Source organism: Rattus norvegicus, chromosome 6, assembly GCF_021556685.1.
Source record: "Rattus norvegicus strain SHRSP/BbbUtx chromosome 6, alternate assembly SHRSP_T2T, whole genome shotgun sequence".
NCBI classification, from domain to species: Eukaryota; Metazoa; Chordata; class Mammalia; order Rodentia; family Muridae; genus Rattus; species Rattus norvegicus.
Window position 1 is genome coordinate 144,334,245 of NC_141539.1, and position 25,788 is coordinate 144,360,032.

General features: G+C 43.0%; 1 protein-coding gene across 1 annotated transcript in view; it reads left to right on the forward strand.

Moving 5' to 3' along the window:
• Positions 1-25,788, forward strand: part of Rapgef5 (Rap guanine nucleotide exchange factor 5) — a 235,007-nt gene that overhangs the window by 101,151 nt on the left and 108,068 nt on the right. Inside the window, 2 exon segments of the mRNA NM_001395143.1 lie at positions 12,111-12,187; positions 25,293-25,418. Of these exon segments, the coding sequence (NP_001382072.1) occupies positions 12,111-12,187; positions 25,293-25,418 (203 nt within the window).

Genomic DNA, 25,788 nt, shown 5'->3' on the forward strand with positions numbered 1-25,788 from the left:
CCACCAAGAGGTTACCCATGCTCTAGTGGATGTGTACCCCATGTACACGGGAAGCGTCAAGTGGATTCCGCAGGTTTTTAAAAAGGGCCCATGAAGTTGGGAGGGAAAGTGGTTGTGAGGATTGGGGAGGGAATGGGCGTGTGTTTAATCAAAGTACAGTATATGGATTATGAACATCTCAAACAGTAAAAAAAATAATAATATGAAAGGAAGTGCATACAAGTAGAGACACTCACGTCGAGAAGGACAGGGGTGATATAGGTGCCTTTCCTCATATGCAGATCTGGGTTCTGATGCCCTCTTCCGCCATTTTAGGCACAAAGCAGGCAGAATACTGTGTATATGTAATACACATACATGCCTTTTCTCATATGTGCAATCTAGACACAAAAATAAAAGGAGGACTGAGACGAGGACCAGAGGGAAGGGAGGAGAGATAAGAAAGGGTTAACAGGTGGCTGGAGAGATGGCTGGGAGGTTAAGAGCGCTGGCTGTTCTTCCAGAGGTCCTGAGTTCAATTCCCAGCCACCACATGGTGACTCACAACCATCTGTAATGGGGATCCAATGCCGTCTTCTTCCATGCAGGCAGAATACTGTATGCATGATAAACAAACAGACCTTTAAAGCACAAAGGATAATAGGAAATCGAATATAGCCGGCATATTATTTATCTGCGTGTAAAGTATAATGACAGTTATGTTATACAATTAATATATGCTAATGTGGATAATGTGGATAACCCCTTAGTTAACCAGGGGGTGCGATGGAGATCTCACATGCTTGGCTTCTAGCTTGCTGTCTTGAAGGCATGGTTATGTAGCTGTGGAGAGCAATCCAGGGGGCCCCAGCTCCGGGCAGTGTGACTTAGTGATTTCCAGAGGCTCATTTCTTATTCTGTGAAATGGAACTCAAAGCGTACACCCCTGGGCCTTGTTGGCGGGTAAATGGAATAGCATAAAGTACATTGCTTTGTGCTGTCATACTTAGGCCTAGAAATCGTCTTTCTTTTACTAGCTGAGATAAATCTTTGAGAGTTTAATCCCGGGGAGAAATTATATAGAGTGATAGAGTGCTCTAGGATCTTTTAAAATGAATGGGCACTTTACAGTGTCTCAGAATCATATCTGGCTGTCTCCTGCACCATGAGATTATAGCAGATTGGCCTCCGTCTGTCCCCTGACCAGAGCACATCCTTGAAAGGCACTTCAGAAAGCCTCAAGTGTTCTGCCTCTCAAGAAAAATTTAAAAGAAAATTTGTAACTCGGGGCTGCTTGACTCTTGTTCTTTTATAAAAGTTGAATGAAGCCTGAGTTATTAACAAAAACTCCCAACCCTTCTTTTCTCTAGTGCACGTTCTGGTAAACATAGCAAGGAAATAGGTTATTTACATGGATTGGGTACAGATTACTTCTTTATTGGTCTGGCAAATGGGGTAAATATTTATGCTCTCATTAAGAGCCTGGCATGTAATACTCTTTCTTCTAGGGACATTATCTTTTTTTCCGTTGAATAGCTTCCATTAACTGGACTTAATACATCTTAGAAATAAACATTGTTAAAAAAAAAAAAAAAAACCTCTTACAAAGTAAAAAAAGAAGGTAGTTATAGGAGTCTTGGCAGAGAGACAAAGATGTAATACCTTAGAACCAAGTGAACAAAACAGTTAGCAAGAGAGCTGTGCTTGGAGCTGGGACTCTGCCGGTCAAGTGTGCAGAGCGCAGAGCACGTGCGGGATGTGCTGCTGGCCCCAGCAAACGCTGCTTAAGTCTCCTCTCTGCCCAGTATTGTCTTGACCGATTCTGGGAGACTTCTGCCTGCCTGTGCTGGAAAGCCATGCAACATGCATTCATCTGGTCTAACTGAATCTGTGGTTCAAGAGGCAGGGGGAGGGTTTGGGGTAGGGGCACTTAAAAAAAGATTAGGTCATTATAGCTTTAATTTTTACAACTTAAACTCTTGGTAGATAGTTCAGGTCCATTCTCGTTTAGACCACTGGCGGTACCCAACCCAACTCACCCTACTCCCTTGTTTCCTTTATGTCTAGCCTCATTGTTACTCATTTTCAGCAATAGACTGTCTCCTTCACTGGTTCCCTGCACCATTCTGGGGCGATTTATCCTCTTGGGGCTAAGCTTCTTCATCTGTTAAGTGAGGATAGTCTAAGAGTGCATGGAGTCAGGCTGAAGGGATGAAGGAATCAGGCCAGGCCTCTATCTGCTCTACCACCTCACGGGGATAGGGAGAGCACCTTCTCTCTTCAAATGGACCTCTGCACAAAGAAGCATGTGGTTGTTGCCATGCGAGTGGAGCCTGCTTTGGACAAGGATAGGCCTTACCCACAGGAAATGTCCAAACTCTGTCTGCTGCACCGTATGTCATCAGGAACTGCGTTGGTTGAGAGCCGTGAGGCAGCTCCAGTCTTGCCAGCATGGGGATGGTTGGTGGTCATTATGGGACCAAATCGCACACAGCATGTTCCGTAGTTTGGACATGATTTTTTTTTTTACATGAATGTAATTTAACTCTCAGAAACCATGTCAGACAAGGGTATCAGAAAACCATGCATGCAAGTATAGTTTTATCATCTCAATATTTTTTTAAAGAAGGTACCTTTTTAAAATTTTTTTGACAAAACTACTAAATTAGGTGATTCAAAAAAAAAAAGAAAGGAAAAATGGTAAGTTCCAAGGTGTGATAATATACCCTTTTGTCAGTGGAAACTCAGTTCCTCACTTGCCTACTGCATAGGTGCTGAGTAGATATTTAAGGTGCTGGCATGAAAAGGCATGGTTATTAGCCTGTCACCAGGGGCTGGGCACCGCGGCCCAGATCCTACAGAGGGAGGTGGGAAAAGCTAGTGGAAGCTTCCACACTGAGAGGTCATCACGTGCCAAAATCTTGAGTGGCGCACATTTGTTATAAGGACTGCATTTCACCTCGTTCATATTCCTTCGGACGCTGTAAAATGGCCTCTGCGTTCCTCGGGCCTTTGGCAGTCAGTTTTCTGTCACTGAAGTTAACTTAGAAAGACAAAGGGCTCAGTTTAGTCCATAGGTTTTTGAGGTTTCAGTCATGATCAGTTGGCTCCACTGCCAATTGATTGTGGGGCGGTTCATCATGGTGGAAGTTTACGAAACAGGGAAATTGCTTACTTCTGTCCAGGAGCTAGGAGGGAGAAGAAGGGGAAGGCTGGAGTCCTGCTATATCCTTCAAGGGCAGGCCGTAGTAGCCTAAGTGACCCACATCCAGTCTAACCTCATAAAGGTTCCACTCCCCGAGATCTCACCAAGATCACAGTGCAAAGGCAGTGCGTGTAACCCAGATCTCAGTGTCCTTCTGCCTTATGAAGTAGCTCACTCCTGAGGACAAGGGCTGTGCCCCTACACCTGCTGTAGGAGTTTGCCCATCGCTGATGTCCTGTTGTATGAAAACGCAGGGATTCAGTGTATGATTGACAACGTGGGCCTGGGCCGCACAGGGCAAGACAGATAGAAACCCAGATTGGTGAATAACCCGCATTGTGGTGAAAACTGAAACCACAGGAGCAGATATGATTACTAAAGAACGAGATAAAGGGAGAGGAGAGGCCAGGGCAGGCCTGCAGGATGATGAAAGGACTCAAGAAGGGGGTTACAGGCTGAACAGATCAGGCCAGAGAGAAAACTATTGGTTAGACGTGTGGCAGGTGATCGCTGGCTAGCACCTGTGTGTGTGTGTGTGTGTGTGTGTGTGTGTGTGTGTGTGTGTGTGTGTGTATCCAGAACCTGTGTGTGTGTGTGTGTGTGTGTGTGTGTGTGTGTGTGTGTGTGTGTGTGTGTGTGTATCCAGACTGAAATAATACTATGCCATGTGGAGAAACTAGGCTGCCAATACTGATCCCTGATTTTCAAATTTCAACACTAGAATAAACATGGTCACTGCTGCAGTAAAGGTCTGTGGCTGCTTCTCTTGTTTTTATGGATAAGAAGGGATCTAAGCATTTGGAATCGGGTGTCAATGTGTTGGCTACACGTGCCCGTGTTGGTGCAGCTGGCTACCCTGCTGCTTCACCCAGAGAGAGAGAGTTCCTTGCTGAATGTGCAGGGCGTGTTGTGGAGGGCCTCCTTAAAACAATATTATGAGCCCTCTGCAGGATGGTACAAAACAACAGCTCATTATTTACATAAAGAGGAACTGGGTCCTGCCTCCTGTGGTTGGAAACTATGCACTGTTTGCCTAACATTTTAATGTCCACAGCCCACAGAACACAAAGAAATGGACCCTGACTCCATTCCATACACATCATGCTCCCATCTGTGAAAAATATCAGTTCTAATACATTTTAAACATAACCTCTCTTTTTCTATTTTTTTTTCTGCTACATTCTGTCCTATTTCACCGAAGAGGGCAAGATTGAAAGGGAGTCCATTCTCAGATTAACATCAGTCATGTGTGGTATCACTGGCCAATAAACCCAGCACTTAGGAAATAGAGGCAAGAGGATGGCTTGAGCTAAGGTCAGACAGTCTCAGAAAAACAAAACACCAAGAAAGGACCAGTTGGTGAGCAGTTTGGCCAGTACTGCTGCCTTTGTAGCTGGGCCACAGATAAAGGTAGCCACACCTGCAGCCTAGAGTGGGGCCTCCCTGGATGTTTCCTCATCCATACAGATGCTGTCAGTACTTGTCTAGCTCCTTAGTAGCCTTACTGTCCAGTGAGACCCTTTATGAAAGGACCTTCCTTCTAAGAGGAAATGTCAAATAAGAAGGGATCCTTCTGTTGCCACATCCTAAAGTCTTTGCAAAGTGCCCAGTAACTTATTTTCCTGAATTATCTTTGCTGACCATTCACATGTGACTTGAAAGGCTGAATTTCTATCTGTAGGAAAAGTTTTCATTGACTTGTAAATGTCTTTGGGAAAAGACACAGTCTGATTGATTTTAAAAGAAGCATGTCAGCTATATGTGCAGGCACACTATCACTGTGTGCAGGTGCCCTACCACTGTGTGCAGGTGCACTATCACTGTGTGCAGGTGCACTACCACTGTGTGCAGGAGCACTACCACTGTGTGCAGGCGCACTATCACTGTGTGCAGGTGCACTACCTCTGTGTGCAGGTGCACTACCACTGTGTGCAGGTGCACTATCACTGTGTGCAGGTGCACTATCACTGTGTGCAGGCGCACTACCGCTGTGTGCAGGAGCACTACCGCTGTGTGCAGGTGCACTACCACTGTGTGCAGGTGCACTAACCACTGTGTGCAGGTGTACTACCGCTGTGTGCAGGTGCACTACCCTTGTGTGCAGGTGTGCTACAGTTGTATGCATATGCACTACCACTGTGTGCAGGTGCACTAAGTTATATGCATGTGCACTACCACTGTGTGCAGGTGCACTAAGTTGTGTGCAGGTGTACTACAGTTGTGTGCAGGTGTACTACCTATGTGCAGGTGCACTAACCACTGTGTGCAGGTGCTCCATGTGAGTATAGGTCTTACATTACAAAGTTGTTGAGAAGGACACTGCAATCACAGCATCAGGGAGATAAAGCAGGAGCACTGCTCTGATTCAGAGGCCAGCCTGGGCTACATAGGAAGTGCTGGGCCAGCCTGAGCTGCATAGGAAATACTGGGCCAGCTAAGGTAATGCAACATGACTCTGCATCAAATAAAAATTAAGTAAAATTTAAAAGACAAAAAGCTATCATTATACTTCTGGTTTAAGTAATATTAGTGGAGTCACTAGGAGACTTTCCTTAACAGCTATCATAGTAAGTTATTAGGAGAGAAATGTTCCGTGGGGCTGGGGAGATGGATCAGTGCTTAAGAGCAATGGCTGCTTGTATAGAGAGCATTGGCTGGGTCCCCATCACCTATATAGTGGCTCACAACTGTGTATAGCTCTAGTTCCAGGGTACATGACACCCTTTTCGGGCCTCCAAGAACACCAGCCGTGCATGTGGCACATATACATGTATGTAGACAAAACGCTTATATACATTAAAAGGCAAACTTGAAAGGAAGAAAGAAAGGAAGGAAGAAAGGAAGGAAGGAAGAAAGGAAGGAAGGAAGGAAGGAAGGAAGGAAGGAAGGAAGAAAGGAAGGAAGGAAGAAAGGACACAAGCCAGCCAGCGCTCGTTCCTGAGGAGAGGCAGCACTGCCTTTCTGGGCCCAGATCACATCACTTCCATACTGTTCCCAGTTCTCTCTGCTCGCTCACAGATTGTGATTTCAGATTTCTTCTGACAGCCCATATAGACACAACCACGTCTAGGTACTGCATCTTCAGTGTCCATTCCTCAGCTGAAGGGCGTTTGGACTGTTTCCATTTCCTGGATAGTTCAAGTAGAGCGGTAGTGAGCACGGCAGAGCACAGAGCTGTAGAGTAGGCTATCTGGTCCTTTGGGCATATGCTCAGGAGTGGAGTGGCTGCGTCACACTTACTGATCTCCACAGTGGCTCCTCCAGTTTGTGATTCCACTCACAATGCATGGGTCCCGTTTCCTCACGTCATTACATTATGAAAACACCAATCAACACGCCAATGTGGATGCGGGAAGCATCACAAACCCCTATCTAAGAGGAAGCGCTTCAGGCAATCTGCAACTGCTGTGTTTATATTGTATGTGAGATAAACAAAGAGAATTGGCTTTCTCTAGGGATGACCCTCAGATGGGTGCATCCCAAATGGTCAGCCATACACACATAAATACAAGCAATATTAGATGGACTCATAAATTGTATGTATGTATGTATGTATGTATGTATGTATGTATCTGTGTCTGTGTGTGTACATGGGTGTGTATGCGTGTATGTGTATGAATATGTGCATGCATATGATATGTGTCTATATGTATATGTGTATGTGTATGAATGTGTGTGCATGTGTCTCTCTGTGCATGTGTCTATATGTATATGTGTCTGTGTGTATATATGTATGAATGTGTGTGCATGTGTATGTGTGTACATGTGTATGTATGTGTGTGTATATGAATGTGTATGCATGTGTAAATGTACACATGTATGTCTGTATGTGTCTCTGTGTATGTGTATGAATGTGTGTGTGCATGTGTAGGTGTGTATATGTATGTGTATGTATGTATATGAATATGTGTGCATGTGTATGTGTGTGTGTCTCTGTGTACATGTGTCTATGTGTATATGTGTCTGTGTATATATGTATGAATGTGTATGTGCATGTGTATATGTGTATGCATGTATGTAGATGAATGTGTGTACATGTGTATATGTACATATGTGCGTTTATGTATGTGTCTCTGTGTATGTGTATGAATGTGTGTGTATGTATATGTGTATGTATTTCTGTGTCTGAGTATATGTATGTGTGCATATATGTGTCTGTATGTATATGTATGTGTATGTTTGTGTAATGTTTGTGTGTTTGTGTGTGTGTGCATATGTGTGTAAGAAAGTGAAGAGGTCATGAATTCGAAAAGGAGTTAGGGGACACATGGAAGGGGATTGAGGGAGATCAGGGAAGGTTGAGAATGATATAAGCACAATACTCATGCATGATAATCTAAAAGACAAGTTAGTAGGAAAAAAAAAAAACAAAGTGCTATCACAGCAGGCCAGGAAGAGCCTTGGGAGCTATCAGCTCTAGCTCTGGATCCCTCCTGACTAATTTACAAATAGGCACATTTAAACTAAATACTCTTATGTGAATTAGTGCTAAGTAGTTCACACATACTGTTAGTTCTCATGTGGCCTCTAACGTTCACTACTCAAAGTGCATACTCTGGGTCTTCTACTTGTGTTTTTGTTATGCCAAGAGTTATTTTCAAAGGCTGTGTCTTGCTTTTAGATTCTGTGTGCGGAGAGATAAGGGGGTGGTTTGTGTTGGCAGAAGGCAGGGCCTCTAGCCTCCCTGGTCCCAGAAGTGTCATTCCTGTGTACGTGTCCTGCTGGAAGGCACCGTCCCAGAATCAATATTTGTACAGAAACTCTCCCTCAGCCTTCCCTTATTTGATCAGATAAGAAAAAATTGAGCCTAGAATCTAAACAACCTACCCCCTCCTCCTCGTGGATTTAACCTCACTGTCAGGAGAAAAGAGAGAGAAGTTCTCTCCTAATGTATTCTTCGACATTAATATACATGCACTGTAGGATCTCTAGAATGTTCCAACTACTTGTTTCGGGTGCATGATTTCAGTGGTGAGCACACTCCTTAAAAGCTCAGAATAAATACGTTTTGTTCCTGTGACGTGTGTGGACCACGGGCTAAATGCACCCTGAACGTTATGATTATTCCATGTAGATTTTTTAAACTAAGATTATTTATATGCTGGACTAGGATATTCCCTTTTTCTTTATCCTCTGGCATTTAGATGTAGATACACTCTGGCTGCCCTTTCGGTAAGTTACTTGCTTTGCCCATTTTTCTAACTTCCGTTGTTTAATTGCATTACCAGACAGTAGATAGTTGACATCTTTAAAGATACGAGAATAAATGTGATATTGATGATAAAGAGACATGGTAAAGAAGGCCCTAAGATCAATTCCCAATATGAAAGAATGGATGAATAAATGAGAGTAAAGGAATGCTGTATTGGTGCTGAGAACAAGCTTTCTGTTTGCATGTTTGCTAATCTATATACCTTTAACCCCAGCAGAGAGGCAGAGGCAGCTGGATCTTTGTCAATTGGAGGCCAGCCTGGTCTACAAAGCAAATTCCAGGATAGCTAGGGTTGTTAAACAGAGAAACCCTCTCTTGAACCACTCACCCCAAAAGAACTGTTTGTGTATGTGTGCATGTGCGTGTGTGCGTGTGTGCGTGTGTGTGTGTGTGTGTGTGTGTGTGTGTATAATACACACACTTTTTTAAAAAAAATCAATATTAACTCTGTCTGACTTTAAAAAAATAGTCAATGAATCTTAATGGTCTGTATCTTAGTTGACTCAGATGAGAAAAAAACAAAACAAAACAACAACAACAAAAAAAAAAAAACAAAACACCGAGGCCCCAGAAACATGATTTTTTAAAAAGCATGACTTTATTGGTCAAAATACTCCAAAGTTTTAATTTTCTTAGTTATTAATCTAGAATAAAGGTTCAAAGAATTAAAGAAAATAAGTAAATCAAAATTTCCCAAGAACTGTGTCCTCATGTAAAGGAAGCTTCCATTCATGCTGTCTTAGTTTGCTCCCAGGGTAAGAGTTCTTACCATAAGTCTTCCTAAGCGCTATCTAACATTTGGGTATGAGTCTCTGCATCTCTTTCCATTGGCTGTTGGGTGGAGCCTCTTTGAGGATAGTTATGCTAGGTTCTTGTCTGTAAGCATAGCAGAGTATCATTAATAGTGTTGGGGATTGGTTCTTGCCTTTAGAATAGGTCTTAATTTGGGGCAGTTATTGGTTGGCCACTCCCTCAGTCTCTGCTGTTTTTTTGTCCCTGTACATCTTGTAGGCAGGATACATTTTAGGTCAAAGGTTTTGTGAGTGGGTTGCTGTCCTTATCCCTCCACTGAGAATCCTGCCTGGCTATAGGCAGGATCACTTCATATTCCCCACTGCTAGGAGTCTCAGCTAGAGTTGCCCCCATAAACCCTCTGGAGCCCTCTCCCCATCCCAGGTCTCTGCTATGTCCTAGACATTGTCCCCACACACTGCCTCTGATTTCTTTTCTCTCTTCCCTGCTCTCCCTACGTATGATCTCTCCCTCTAACCCCACTCCCTGCCCCACTTCTACCCAGTTCCCTCCTTCCATCAACCAACCTCCAATATTTATTTTGTTTCTCCTTCTGAGAAAGACTCAGTCATCCACCTTGGGCCTTCCTTGTTATTTGGTTTCTTTGGGTCTGTTGATTATAGTGAAGTTGGGGAAGAGTTTGCTTTTACAAGGCCATACTGTATGCAGAGCACTACAGGCGGGCTTGATGGTAAGAATCCCATAGCAGGCACAAAAGTCAGACAAAAGCAAAAGCGGGTGAAATGATTATTCTAAAAACTGCCCAGCAGAAAGCATAATATTGATAAGTCCACAGATTATGAGTCCATGAGTGCCATTAAGGCCTGAGGTTGTAGGCATTTGTCATCCTTCAGATGGAAAGGAGAGGAGGAGGCATGGTGTGGCATCCACAAGACTCTGCTAAGATCGGCTAAGACCGTCACTGACTGCTGAATTTCCATCATCTCTTTCCTGCACCTCTTCCCACATTTAGGTCATTATCAGGTGGAATCCATTCTGTCTAAGACTACAGACTGAATCCTCCATGTATATCTTTTTGCTGCCTCCCTGGCCTACATCATCCCATTTCTAGGGAAGGTCCCTGTAACTGAGACCTGACTGGTCTCTCTGTCCCCACTTGCTGCTATGATATCTCTCACCGTCCACCAAACAGAATGTAAGAGCATCCGCAACAAATGTTAGAAATTCCTCAGTGGCCACCTTGTTCTTTGGCTTTAGTCTAAATTTATTGCGTTCTGTACTGTACCATCTCCGGATTCGTCAGGTATCACTGGGTCCTGCCATGGGTGGTTGGCTCAGCCGTCAGTCTGACTCACCCATGGCCCCTGGGTCATGTGATCTCCCAAGTGGATCTGCTACCTGTTCCCTGATGAATATGGGAATCTTAGTTAAAAGATTGCATTTATTTATGTATTTATTTAGTGTGTGTGTGTGTGTGTGTGTGTGTGTGTGTGTGTGTCAGGGGGAAGGCTGTTTTGCCATGACACTCCTGTGGAAATCAAACAACAAACTGCAGGAACCCCACTCCGGTCCTAGGCTTGGTGGCAAAAGGCTTTTTCCACTTAGCCACCTCCTCTGCCCTCACTTCATCTTATATTTATTGTTGTGTAGGTGTAGGTGACTGTTTCTCATACTTGTGGGGCTTATCTGTCTGTCTGTGAGAATAACTCCAGTGCCAGGCATATAGCATGTACTCAGTACACTCGTGTTTTCAACTAAACAGATATACACACCAAAAAGCTGTCCGGTCACCAAGCTTTGGTCAGAGTTGAGTTAGATATATGTATGTATATGTGTGTGTATGTGTGTGTGTATGTATGGGTGTATATGTGTGTATATATATATATATATAATCTGTGTGAGAATAGAGAGTCCAAGGAAGCTGGAAAGTGGGAGGAATCCCTTCAGTAATGAGTAGACTTCTAAGATAAGGCCAGAACTTGGCACTTGGATTTATATTATTTGAGACTGATTACTTTAGCAGTTGCACCACTCTGGATCAAATAAATAAGAGGCTGGAATGAGGGCTTTGTGTAGGAGGTTGTTGTGGCCATGAGGAAAGAGCAATAAAACATTTGACAAGAAGCACTGAGGAAAGGGAGAAGTGGACCCAAGAGTCTAGAGCTTGGAATCTTGTGGTGACAATGTGCTAAGTTTGTCAACTCAGCCATAGAGTATTGTTTCTTTTGTAATAAGACATTTATCTTGCTACCCAGAATACCAGTGACACTCGCACGCGCACACACACACACACACACACACATACACGAGCACACACAGACACATACACACACAGACACATACACACACATACATATACACACACACATACATATACACACACGAGCACACACACACACATACACAGAGAGAGAGAGAGACACACACATACACACAGAGACAAAGAGAAAAACAGAGAAAGAGGAAAGACAGACGGGGTTTACAGTCACAGCTACTTGTGAAGTTGAGGCAGCAGAATCCAGTGTATAAGGCTTCGATAACTTCAGCGAGATGCTGGTTCAACTTTTAAAAAGAGTGAAAGACTGGGTGACCTGTGATTATAGCTAAGGGGTAGAATGTGAAGCCCCTGGTTCAATCTTTCATTTAAAAGAATTATTTTAGAAAACACTTCTCTCAGTGAAAATGAGTTAACACGCTGGCCTGTGCCCCAGAGTTGAAGTGTAACACTAAAGGAATGGCGTGAGCATGTGGTGGGCCGGAGAGGACTGAAGTTAACATTCCTGCTGCTGTTGACTTAGTAGGTGGCACAGGGTCCACGAGGAATGCCCAGTATGACCCGCTGGGCTGTATCCGCATTTTATGGATCTAGCATTGTTTTTTCCTGACACATTGTTATCTGGAAAAACCTTCCTGAGACACTTTCTTGTGACGCCATGTGTGTTTTTCTTTATTTTTTTCAAGCAATCGAACAAGATGATGAAAACACTGACAAACACGTAACCGTGACAGAGGCTAATGACGACGCCCCGGATCCTCAGGTACGAAGGCTTCTGTCACAGTGTTGAACCTTCTCGGCTGAGGGTGGCTACGGGGCAGGGGGGGCGGGGGGGAGCGTATGTCATCTTCATGGCAGTAAAGGGTTTAGTTTAGACATACAGGCATTTCCCAAGAAAGACCCGAAATTGTTCATTGCATCCAGGGTATTACTGTCTTTAATCTCAATCACTCACTGCCCAAACATGTTAAATACAAAGGTCCCTCAAATAAGCAACTTGTGTGTTTTAAACTGTGTGTTGCTCTAAGCAGTCCAGTTCCATACTGTAACCCAGGATTCGGTTTTTTCTTTGTTCAAAGTATCAATACGGCATATGCTTCCTCCCCACAGTAACTAGATAGCTGTTTGGTTCTCAGGTCAACTGTCAGGGTATTGCAGGGTTTCTTCAATCTGCCCTTCCCTAATAGTCTGATGTTCTACCCCAGGGCCTACATCTCTCTTCTCCTCTAATAGCTGTTGTGTCATCTCACGTCATCACAGAGGGGTGACTGACAGCATTACAGTTTGAAAAAGAAAAGGACCACATTCATGTAACTTTTATTGTAGAATATTGGGTTAGTTATTCTCTCATCAACAGTTACTGTTGATAATTCTTACTCTGCTTAATTTATGAACAGAAATAAATCATATGTATGTGGAAATAGAGTTCAGTATTGTTTGTAATTTTAGAGACTCACTGGGGGATCTTGAAATGAATCTTCTTCAGATAAATGGTGACTACAGCAGAATGACTGATAGAAAAGGAACATTTCTATAGATTGATGGATAGATGGATGGACAGATGTACAGATAGATGGGTGCATGGATGGACAGACAGATAATATATAGATTCCACTTCTTCCTCTCTCCCTCCTTTCCCTCTTTATGTCTATAGATAGATAGACAGACAGACAGATGATAGATAAATGGATGGATTTAGATAGATGATTAGATAGATAGATAGATAGATAGATAGATAGATAGATAGATAGATAGATAGATAGATAGATAGATAGATAGATGATAGTTAAATGGATGGATTTAGATAGATGATAGACACATAGATAGATAGATAGATAGATAGATAGATAGATAGATAGATTCCACTTCTGTCTTCCTCTCTCCCTCCAATCCTTCTCTCTCTCTATAGATAGTAGACAGACAGACATAGCCCCTAGGACTTCTCTTCAAGCTGGTGGAATAGGAGCTTTCAGCCATACTATGTGTCAGCTGCCAGAGATTCTATGTTGTTGATCCCTAAGAGCTTATTCACAAACAGACAAGGATTTAATTGGATACCTCAGTGTCGACAACCATTTACTTTATCTTAAAATGAAGCATTTGAAGACTCAGCCTAGTTACCTGACTGCCTTTTACCTTAAAGGTCCCAAATCCATTGATTATGGTTAGAACAAACACATTAGCTTTTCTCAATCAAGGCTGTATACATTGTAATGTTTAATAAACTATTTTTATGATGGTAATGATGCTGTAGTTAAATTTATATTGAAATTAGACTTCAGGCTTCAAACAGACATGCCACATACACAGGGGTTACCTAACTCTGCATTCATCAGTCAAAGATACATCACTCATTTATTGATGTAATGTAGTGCAGTGTGAGCTGCTGTGCTTTAATTGTTTTGAACTCATTCTCTGGCCAAAAGTGTGTTTGGATGCAATGTTACTTCTGAAAAAGGATATATGAATTGTGATTTCACTCATGGACAGTTATATCACCATACAGCTATGAATTATGGGTGGTTTAAGGCCACGGTGATGTCAGAAGAAGGTGGTTATTACCCTAATGTAACTGATAAAGCTTATCTGCTTTCATCTAGAGCTACCAGCTTCTTCAGCTTGGCTCTAGAAGCCTAATCTTGTGTGTGTGTGTGTGTGTGTGTGTGTGTGTGTGTGTGTGTTCACATGCACGTATCTCCCATCTTTATCCTAGAGTATATTTAAAGTAATTCAAATGACATTAGCTTTTATTCCTCCTTTCCAGTACATGATGAAATACGTAGTATAGAGAATACCCCATAACTATTGAAAACTTTGGGCATATGAAGGAGGAAGATCCACCAGTCACCAGGAAATGGTCATTGTTCTATATAGGCTTTCTGTTGTGTTTTATTTTAAGAAAGGAGCAGGATATGTTTGATAGAGCCAGGTATGATGAGGTGAGGGGGGTGCCTCGGCAGGGCCCACGCCGACACATCTCTTCCCCCGATGCACTAGCCATAGGACGGGTTAGTATAGAATAGACTTTATTTAGAGCATGAGAAACAACAGTTGGGAAGGGAAGAGTGACAGACAGACAGACAGAGACAGAGAGACAGAGACATAGAGACACAGAGAGATAGAGACAATGAGAGAGAGAAAGATACAGAGAGAGAGACAGAGAGAGAGACAGAGAGAGAGACAGAGAGAGGAGAGGCCACCTGGGAACACTGGAGAGTGTGGAGGGGAGATGTGGAGAGGGGGAGAAAGGGGTCAGGGAGAGAAGAGAGTCAGAGAGAATAAGAGAGTAGGAGAGAGAGGAAGGGGCAAATAACCCCTTTTATAGTATGCCAGCCATACCTGGCTGTTGCCAAGTAACTGTGGGGTGGACCCTAGAAGGAATGCTAACATTTCCCACCTACCAGAGAACCCCAAGATCCCTTCACATATGTTGACTCTTTCTCCCTTCTTCTGTTAATAGTGTCTCTGTCTGCCTGAGAAACTCCCTATTTTTGTGCCGCGTTGTACAGACAGAGTGAAGGGAATGTTCACACTTGGGGTTGTGTGCTGTCTTCGGTGTCTCCTTGACTGTTTTAAAACCTATACATTCCTGTCAGGTAGCGCCCACTGTGCCGTGTATGCACTATCTAGTGTGTAGGGTTTTCAGCTCTTTAAAATGGAGAGGTCAGAATGAAACCCCGTAAAAATGCTTGCAGAGTCAGGGTGTGCAGCTCAGAGATGGTCAACTTGCCTACCATGAGGCCTTGAATTCCATCTGCAGCACCGCAAGAACACAACAAAAATTCAGAAACCTACTGTCGCAGTGTACAGTGTCAAGCAGCATAGTGTGAGGTAGGAACTCCCTCTCCACGCTGGACATTTACAACCTCCTGTAACTCTAGCCCCAGGGTTAGGCACCCACTTCTAGCTTCTGTGCCACCTCCACTCATGTGCACGCACCACACACAGATACGCACACATAAACTTAATTAAAAAAAAATAGTACTAAGAATTTTGCTTCTGTAACAAAGCTACCTGAATTCCTTTAGCTGCTCACATTGGGAAAGGTGATTCTCCTGCGGCCCCTCTTCTTTCTCTGTGACAGTGTGAGGGCTAAAAGCTACAACCCCACATACACACTGGACACTTTTCTGAGCCTCTTGTTGTTGTTGCTATTGTTGTTGTTGTTCTTGTTGATGATGATGATGTACTAAAATCTTACAACTAGTCCTACAAAGTTAGAATTACCACCGTTTTACATACGACCTGGTATAATGGTCTGGGTGGGCTTCTGACCAAAGTAGCCTATTCCAAAATGCTTGCTTTTAATCACTATGAAGACTGTCTTCTAATTTCTATAACATGCAGATAATCTTACCAAAATTAGGTGGTGGTTTTGGGGTAGTAAATCAAGAGAGAGGAAAGGAAGGAGGAAGGAGGGAAGGAAGGAAGCAAGCTGGGGAGCAAGGTTGAGAACACCACTGTGTTGGTAGATGGCTTACCTGGAGTTCTGGAAATCCTGACTTCAGCCTCCAACACTGCATAAACTGATGTGATGGTACATAGTTCAACACTGGGAACCTGGAGACAGGAGGATCAAACATTCAAGGACATCTATGGTTAGATGGACAATCTGAGGCTGTCGTTGGGTCCATAGATCTTATTTCCAAGAACACAAACCTAAAGGCAGAAAATTAATATAGTGAATTTCTCCTCCAAGTTTAATGTTTAATGTACAAAAATGTATTATGCAGTAATCAGTAAGAATTTATTTCTGTATGCTGAATTTATGTTCAGTAGCATTTGTGATGTAGAAGTTTGTTATTACAAACATGCTCCCACGAAAACTGGATACTCGGTTAACTTCTCTTGATAGCAGTTTTTACATTATGATTTACTGTTTTAGAAAAATCGACTTTTGTGTGTGAAAGAATGTATATGGTAGAGTGTGGATGTGTGCCTGTGTATGTGCCCATGTATGGGCTCGTGTAGGTGCCAGTGTGTTTGCATGTGTGTGCATGCGTATGAAAGTATGTGCATAAGTGTGCATGTATATGTGTGTATGTGTGTGCACTTGAGTGCATGCATGTGTGCATGCATACATGTGTATGTGCAAGTGTGTATATATGCAAGTGCGTGTGCATGTATATGATGTATATGTGTATGTATATGTGTGTATGTGCGTGCGTGCATGCGTGCGTGCGTGCGAGCGTGTGTGTGTGTGTGTGTGTGTGTGTGTGTGTGTGTGTGTGTGTACACTCACCTGTGTTCACATGCAGGCCAGAAACATGTCTTTCTTTGAACCTGGAGCTAGGCTGGAGGCCAGAAACCCCAATGATGTTCTCTTTCCACTCCTCACTGTGCTGGGGTGGGTCATAGGTGTGCACATGGCCAAACCTGGCTTTTAACCTGAACACTGGGTACTTGAACTCAGGTCCTCATGCAAGTGCAGCAAATGCTCCTGCTGCAGACAAAGTGAATTTTACTATTAAGGTAAAGCAGACCTTGCTTTCAGATGTGAAACTGTGGTTATCCTCCTTTGTCACAGGGAAGATTGCTCTTTTGTCCTCTATAAGGATTCCTGTCCATATTTCATTTTCAGCCCTAAGGGAGTGGACTCACACTTTATGACTCCATTTATAGAGGAAACAGACTTTTTACTGGCATTTGTAACATTGTTGCTACTGAAACCCATACGAAGAGCTTTAATTATACATTATAGAGAATTATTTTCTTTGAGAAGAGACCTTGAAATAAGGCTCTTAAATAATTCTCCTGACAGTTACACATTAATCCTTTCAAATTTTTTTTTCTGGCTTAACAGTGTTAGGTAAACTGTTTATAATTAATTTCACGTAGATAAATTAAATAAACCATGAATATTAAAGTCTCGATCAAGGGCTGTCAGCTATTTGCCTGTTTGTCCATAACAAAGCTCCCAAAATACATTAATAAATTCATAGGTTTCTAGAATTAAATTACTAAATTACAGAGCTGTGAAAGGGACACCAGAGAACATCTGGTTTTATGTTGTATTTCCAAGTTCACTATCTTATGAACCGTAGAGGATATGTGATCTCTCTGGGCTGAAAAGACCCCCAAGGAATAAAGGGCTAACCATAAACATCTCTGAAAACTCCCTCCTTCGTAGTTATTTTGTAATGGGTACAGAATTATCTCATGAAAATATTAGTACATCAAAAAATTAAACAGAACTTGGAAAATCAAGGCAGTAATATTTCTTCTTTAATTAGAAAGCATGAAATAAGCATGAGTTAAATTAATCTGAAACATACTTTTTAAAGTAATAACATTTGTTATTTAAAACGCAAATATTTGATTTCATGTATCCATATGGTCTGGCTCAGATAAAACTATTTCCTTATACAAAAAAAGGGGGGGGGGTCTGTATTTAAGATTCTCATCGTGAGATGAAGCGTTTCTTTGTGCTTTTATAAAAACTAAAATAGATCCAGTGTTTGACATCCATCCCATGTTGATGACACACACTGGTAACACTTGTTTACAGAGCTGCATGTGGGACTCGTGGTCTCTGGATTAGAGTCCTTGCAGATTCTGTCCAATGCACCCAGCCCAGTAGCTCCTGGCCCTCCCAGCTCAGTCCAGCCCTGCCTTAACCTCACACACACTCCCTCTGGTACCCAGAGGGCCACACTGGGAGCAAGAGACCAGGAAGGAGGGAGACATCATGAAAAGGGAGAGGAGATGGCTCCTCTATGGAACAGATGTATTACCATGGAGTCTGCCTGAGGCTTTATGGGGTACCAGCCTATCCCCTAAAGCAGTAGACAGTGCATCACAGAGGGCAGCATGGACTAGAAAGAAGTCTCAGGCATAAGCATAGAGGAATTCTCCAAAAAACCAGACATTTACCACATTAAGAAATATAATATTTAAGGAACGCTGCTTATTTGCAAGTAGAAACAGCCCCACACAGTTCCCTCGTCTTCCCATCATAAGGGAAGGGGCTTGACGACATTTGTCCCCTTCTGCCCCGCCTTGCATGGATTAAACACACACCTTCATGATTGTTTTATATCTTTGGCACCATCTCAGATTATAGGGACCGCTAGAATTTTGGCAAACAAGAACAATGCCCTTAGGAAGGCAAGGATGATAAGGGGTTTAAAAGTAGAAATCAAATGGACCACAGTGACGTTCGAGTTCAGTGGCTCTCAACCTGTGGGTGACATAGCATATATTTACAATACAATTCATATATCTGTAACAGAAGGAAAACTAGAATTACGAAGTAGCAATGAAATGATTTTGCGATCGGAGGTCACCACCGCATGAGGAACTGTGTTGAAGGGTCACAGCATTAGGAAGATTGAGAACCACTGGACTTCTGCAACCCAGTACCCTAGGCCAGGACATGATACCCACAGCCCGTCCCTGCCTGCATCTGTATCAAAGTATTACTGGACATAGCTTACCCACTACCCCTTGCTACTCCAGGGTTTCACTCGCAGAGGCCAGTAGTTGCAACAGAAAGCTTGGGGTATTTTACTGTTGGGCCTGGTATGAAAATTTCGCTAACACTAGCCCAAGTGGTGCATGCTATGTGCTGTTGTTTCTCATACCGCCACCATCTTCTTCCCAATTCTTACTCTTTGTAACTCCTGGGGGAAATGTGCCTTCAGTAAAGAATCTCCATGAGTTGTCACTGTTGGACTCTGCCAGCCTACCTGCAGGCTGCCTCTTGTTTCAGTGGTTGGAGCACTGATATTTATATTCCGGTCTAAGGGCAGATCCTTGTCTTCTTTTTCATATTCAAGAGTATTAATCTCGAATGTGCACTCACCTGCGTTCCCTCCCCCTCCCACTCCCCCTCTTCTATGGTCAAATTTCCCTGTGTATTAGATGATTTCTAACAGAGATAAACATGCTCATCTCAGCTCCATCAAGCCACATAAATTCCTGCTCTCCTCATTCTTCAGCTGGGGCCGGTCTGTCAAAGCATCCTTAGGCTTCTCTGAGGGCTACATGCTAGTGGAGCTGTCCCCTGCCTACCTCAAGGGGAGAGCTGGCTTCTCAGTCACAAATTACCTTTGTAGAATTGATAGTTGTTTGCAAGCATCTTGCCTTTTACCCAGACAGCATCTGGCTGATTTCTGTGGAAACCCCTTTAGTTCTCCAGCTCTTCCAGAAGCTGATCAGTCTTCCTGTTTCCTTGTGATTCTCTGCATCTTCCTGTTTCTAAACATTGTACTCAGCCTTTGATTAATATCCTTGAGTCCGTACAAACAGAGTAATGCTATCTGTACTCTGGATGGTCCCGGCATCTTACCCCCACCCTCCCCTTTGCTTCTGAACCTAGGGACTGCCATCCTAACACTATTGGAGCTTTGAGTAGGCACCTTCCTCCCACAATATTTACAGACACCCGGGACACCTTCTGACATTGCTTTGGAAATGCATCTAGACGCCCATCAAGTCTTCTCATCTCTTGCGTTACCAAGGACTCTGGGTCGCATCCTGTGTAAAAGCCAGCCAGTCTCCTTCATGCTCTTCTAGCCCCAACTACTTCATCCTCCATTCTTTCCTGCGCACAACGATCCTCTAAACCGTAAATCCATTTGTGATCATTCTCTTCCAAAGAATTTCATCTTGTTCAGAACACGAATCCAAATATTTGTCTACAGGCAAAACACTCTCCTGTATTTATTATTACTCATTGTTTTACAGATTAGTTAATACTTGATGTAAGTACAGCGTATTTTTATAATGTACCTGATAAAAAAAATACCACTGACTCATCTTTTTTTAACTTTTATTGATTCTTTGTGAGTTTCACATCATGTACCCCAATCCCATTTCCTTCTCCCCTCATGACCACCCTTCACTCGTGTAAACTGCCTCCTAAGATAACACACACACACACACACACACACACACACACACACACACACAATCCAAAGTGTAGAAAACATCTCATCATGGAAGCTATAGCTTCCACACTGTCACAGTATGCCCCAGTTTCCCACAGGTCTTCTTGCAAGTGTTGATTGCAATGAGTCATTAGTCTGGTTCGAGTTCTCTGGCTTCTATGACATCATCAATATTAGACCATCACTAGGCCTCCTCCTAGTTATTCTGTTGTTGCCTTGTGTCATAGAGAGCCTTCAGCTTTGGATCCTGCTGGACTGGCCATTTCACATGTCCTGACAGTTTACCAATAATACAGATCTGGGCCTGGTGGTAGCTGAGATAGTCAGCTTGCTGGCTCTCTTATCTGTACCACCAGGGTGTGTTGTTGTAAAAATATAAAAATAAAAAGAAGTATGGTGTCTTTTACCCCGCTAGGTCCTGCACCACGGTGCCCCAAGATATCTGCTAGATATCTTGGCAGAATCACAGCCCAACTCCGAGGCGGTCCATTGTCTCCTGCCGCTGCACACTTTCCTACACTCAAACCCTCACATAAAAGAACACACAACACAATAATCTTAGATCCAATTGATAAGATATAATTGCCCACTTAAACATACAAAGCCCGGTACCACCCATCCCTTAGGAACATTAATAACAACCTGTAAATACACAGAGCAGAATCTTAACATCACCTGCCATGGCTTCTCACCCTCTCTTCTCTCCTTGTCTCCTCCTTTCTCTCCTAGTTCCTCCTCTTCCTTCAAACTTCTCTCCCGCCCATCCTTCCTTCTCCTCCATTGACAGGCCTCCTTCTATCCTGTACCTGCCCCTCACCTGTACTTTACAAATTCAATGGGGAGAAGGCTCTGGTGAAGTCACCTGATTACTGAGTAGTGACTAGGCAGCTGTCCTTGGGGCAGTGGGATTAGCATCAAAATACAGATAACTTCGGGGCAAACCACAGCAAGGGTGAGTTCTCCAACACTGCTCTGGCTAGTCTGCCCAGTGCTGCCATTAACAGGAGGCAGGGTCAGCTCTTCTGTTCCCCTACTTTCATGCCCTCAGGAGTGGCTCATTCTCACCTACACCTCCAGAGCCAGCTGTGCTGTGCTGCCAGTCAAGGTGTGGGGTCTACTCTCCCAATTGCTGCAGCCTGTAAGGGGTCCACCTAGTTCTCCAGCTTTCCCATGCTGTGCCTTCACCATCAGGGCCAGCTCCACTGTGTTGCTAGGTTTAGTTAGGGCCAGCGCTCCTAACTACTGCAGATGTCAAGGGAGTGTGGGGGTGGGGAGGACAACACCCACACCACCTCTTGCCTGACCAGTGGTGGGGCCAGCTCTCTCAGGCTCTCACCACAAGGACTGGCTCATCTGAACCCCTTCCACCTGGACCAGCTGTACTGTGCTTCCCAGATGAGGTGCAGGGTCCAGTCTCCCGACTGCAGCCCCTGGTAAGTGGCAGGGCCAGTTCACCCACTCTCATGACCCAGGGCCAGTTTTCCCAACGACTCATTAGCCTGTATCTTAACTAAGAAACATAATTATGTTAAGAAGTAGCATAGTTCATTTTTATGAAGACTAATTATTCACTATTAAACTACCAATGTATATTCTGTGACTTCTATATATGTATATATTCAATGCCCAACTTGATTCCTCCAAAAAAGCAGAAAATCCAGTTCATCAGTTCATTGCTATATGGGACTTTATAATTAATTTTATCTATCTAGCTATCTATCTGTCTATCTATATCTACCTACCTATCTAAATTAGATACATACCATGTGATATTTCAATGTGTTTATACATTCTATAAGTTGAAACCAGGATAAACATATATTTATTTAAAATGTATTATTTATTTATAATACAGACTTTTAAATATATTATCCTTTATATATATATATATATATATATAGATATAGATAGATAGATATGTGTGTGTGTGTGTGTGTGTGTGTGTGTATGTGTGTGTGTCATCTATAGTCATACAGGATTATATCTTATTTTTATTTTTTTCTATTTTTTTGAAAATAAGATTTTTTTATACAATATATTCTGATTATAGCTCCCTCCCAACTCCTCCAAGATCCTTCCCATAGCTCCTCCCATCTGAATTCACACCCTTTCTGTCTCTTGTGAAAAACCAAACAGGCAGCCAGGTGGGTGGTAGTGGTGTACAGTTTCAATCTCAGCACTGGGAGGCAGAAGCAGGTGATCTCCTGAGTTGAGGACAGCCAGTACAGAGTAACTTCCAGGACAGTCATGGCTAAAAAAAATATTGTCATAACAAAACACTATAGGACAGAGAACCTCCAAAGATCCCATTGAGTTCGTATTATGTTGGCCACTTGCTGCTGAGTATGAGGTTAGTATAGCCAGCGAGACTCCATGGAAGAAAACCAATTTTTCATTTGCAAGTGATTATCAACTGGAGATGGCTTCTGAGTCAGGGATGGGGGCCAGTGTCCACTTCTCTCGGTGCTGGAGCCTCCTCTGGTGCTGGCCCGGTACGTGCTGCCACAGTCTGAGTTGATAGGTGTGTGTTTAGAAGGCTTTGCTTCTTTGGTGTCTTTTATCATCATTTCGTTCTTAGTCTTTCTGCCTCCTCATCCAGAGTTCCCTGAACCCCGAGGAGAGAGATTTGATAGACACCTTGTTTAGGACTATGAACTCTTTACACAGCCTGTAAGAAAGCTGTGTGATTGGACCCCGTATCTCTCTGACGGCCTTACCAGCCATCCCCTGACCCATCTATTCTACTGTGATGATATTCCCTTTTTTGATCCTTCAGCCAGCATGCCAAGCACACCAAGCCTGGGGGTCCTCGTTCTCTGGGTAACATACACCTCCTTTGTGTGTTGACACCATCTTTTTCTTCTTCTTTTTTTAGGATTTGATTTAAATGCCATATTATTAGAAAATCTCCAGGGTGGGGATTTAGCTCAGTGGTAGAGCGCTTGCCTAGCAAGTACAAGGCCCTGGGTTCGGTCCCCAGCTCCGAAAAAAAGAAAAAAAAAAAAAAGAAAATCTCCAGATTTGGAGGTGACCTCTAATTATTGCTCTACCACCTACCACCACCCCCCCCATGCTTTATTTTTATTTCTTGTCATATAGTCATATACCACCTGGTCTCTCTCTCTCTCTCTCTCTCTCTCTCTCTCTCTCTCTCTCTCTCTGTGTGTATCTCTGTCTTTCTGTCTTTTTCTATTTCTGTCCCTCTCTCTGCCTCTCTCTGTCTCTGTCTCTCTGTCTCTTTTTCTGTCTCTCTGTCTCTCTCTCTGTGTGTACGTGTATCTCCGTCTCTCTGTCTCTGTCTCTCTCTCTCCCTGCCTGCTTCTCTCTGTGTGTCTTTCTGTCTCTGCTTCTCTCTCTCTCTCTCTCTCTCTCTCTCTCTCTCTCTCTCTCTCTCTGTGTGGTGTGTGTATGTGTGCACGTATATATGTATGAGTGCTTGTATGCGTGTGCATGCGTATGTTATAATCTTCTTCTGTTGAATTGTTGAATGCAAACCTGAGGGATGTAAGGGATGTTGAGGTATTTAATCCTATAGCTCTAGGATTTATTGTGGGTGGTTTTCAAAGTCTATCGAATGATGTATAAAATAGACAACCAGAGATATATATCTCAAAAATATTAAGTGATATTGAAACAAATATGTGTGTTTGATACTAGAAAGATTGTGTCGTTGGGTAAGGGATAGCCCTTGTTCCAGTTGCTTTAAAAGGGAAAACTATGCTCATGGATTGACATTAAATAACTTCAAGAGTTATCTAGCTTCTACGGGACTTTCCAGCAGTTCTGGCTGTCCACCAATGTACAGGATGTCTTAAGATAAGATGAGGTCCTTGTGCAGGGAAACTTGGGAAAGAAACTAAAAACACCACTTGTGATGAATGTTAAAAGCCTCACTCACACTTTTAGTGGGAGAAGTCTGCTTGCTGCCCTCTAGGGGTCTGTGATGGCTACTTGGAGAACTCTTCTCTCCTGATCCTTTGGGAATAAAGTTGAGCTGTTGCTTTGCATGTCTGGCTATATTTCAGTGACACCCAGTCGACAATGTGGGTGACTTTCACACAAACTGCTAAGACCAAACTGCTAAGAAACTTGGAGGCTCATACAGTTCCCATCCCCATATTTTGTCACGTCACTGAGTATATTCAAATCCTGTAGGTTATGTTGGGTAAATAAGGACTCAGTGGTTTTGACTAATCCTGCCAAGTTAACTTCAGGTTTCTTTGTTAGATCATGCCTTGGTATGGCTGTGTGAACCATTTGGGAAAGAATTTGAGTAGAAATGTTTTATAATCTCTGTGTTAGAATGACCTCCTTTTTTTTTCCTGTTCTAAACTAGAATCACCTCCTTCCTATTTTCCCTGCTTATGACATAAATATATGAAGAAATGCATGATGCTTAGTGAGTTGCTTCTAACTGCTCACGAATGCTTTTACTTACACCCTCAATAGTACTTTTCCAGTTGTGAAGGAAAAAAAAGTTTATCCCATAACCTTCTTGCTAACTGTGCTTGTCCATGGAATGATCCACTCGGGCTAAAGAATTGGGAAGTTGTAGACTGTTATTTTTAGGACTCTGTATCACTTCACCCCTTTTGCCAGACTGGTTCCTGGCTAACTTTCCCATGAATTTTTAACCTTTTGCTAGGCTTTGCTTATGTAACAGGAAACAGGCTGTCAGGAACAAACAAATGCCAGCATATCAGGCGCACACGTAGTAGCAAATGATTTAGTTTGCCCTTCCAGCTCTTAAAGTAGACAGATACATGCTCTCTCAATTCGGAGTCTCTGGCACTGTATCTCTCTACTTTAAAATAACACAGATTTAACTCTGGAAAGGCAAAAATCTTTCACGATGGCCACGATTTAATTCAGGTCACAGTTAAAAAAATGCGCTTATTATAGGGTGAACTTTGTGGTGGTGTCATGTCCTGGGACTGCGGATTTAAGTATATCTTCGCTTTTTCTCCGACTCTGAAGGCTGGGGTGATGTGTAAGCTTCAAGAGAGAGATGATATCGGACGTATTGAGCTGGTCCACAAGCTGGCAAGAGAGAACTGTCAGTTTTTACAGACAGACAAAAAAGAACCGGAGAAGTCGGAACAGGTAAGTCCTTTCCTCCTGGGGGTGTGGGTTTGAATGGCTGGAAAGTGGTTCTGCTTGGCTGTATGTGTGAAGGTACAAATATTTTATTGCAATTGTATGGGATTTTTACCTCTGCACAACATCCTTCTAACTAAGATAGCAGATGCCCTCAACTCTCAATCTAGTGACTTTGGAACTCAGTTTATAAGAGAACTCCTCTCAGAAGTAAGTCATGTAAAAACCAAGCTACGAATGCATATCTGTCATGACTGTGAGTTGAAAACCTCCTGGTCTTACACTGGAAATCTTGGCCATTATATAGACCAGAGAATATAGATTTTTTTTTTAGACAAATGTCCCAATGTACTTTCATATTCATCTTGGTCTTGGA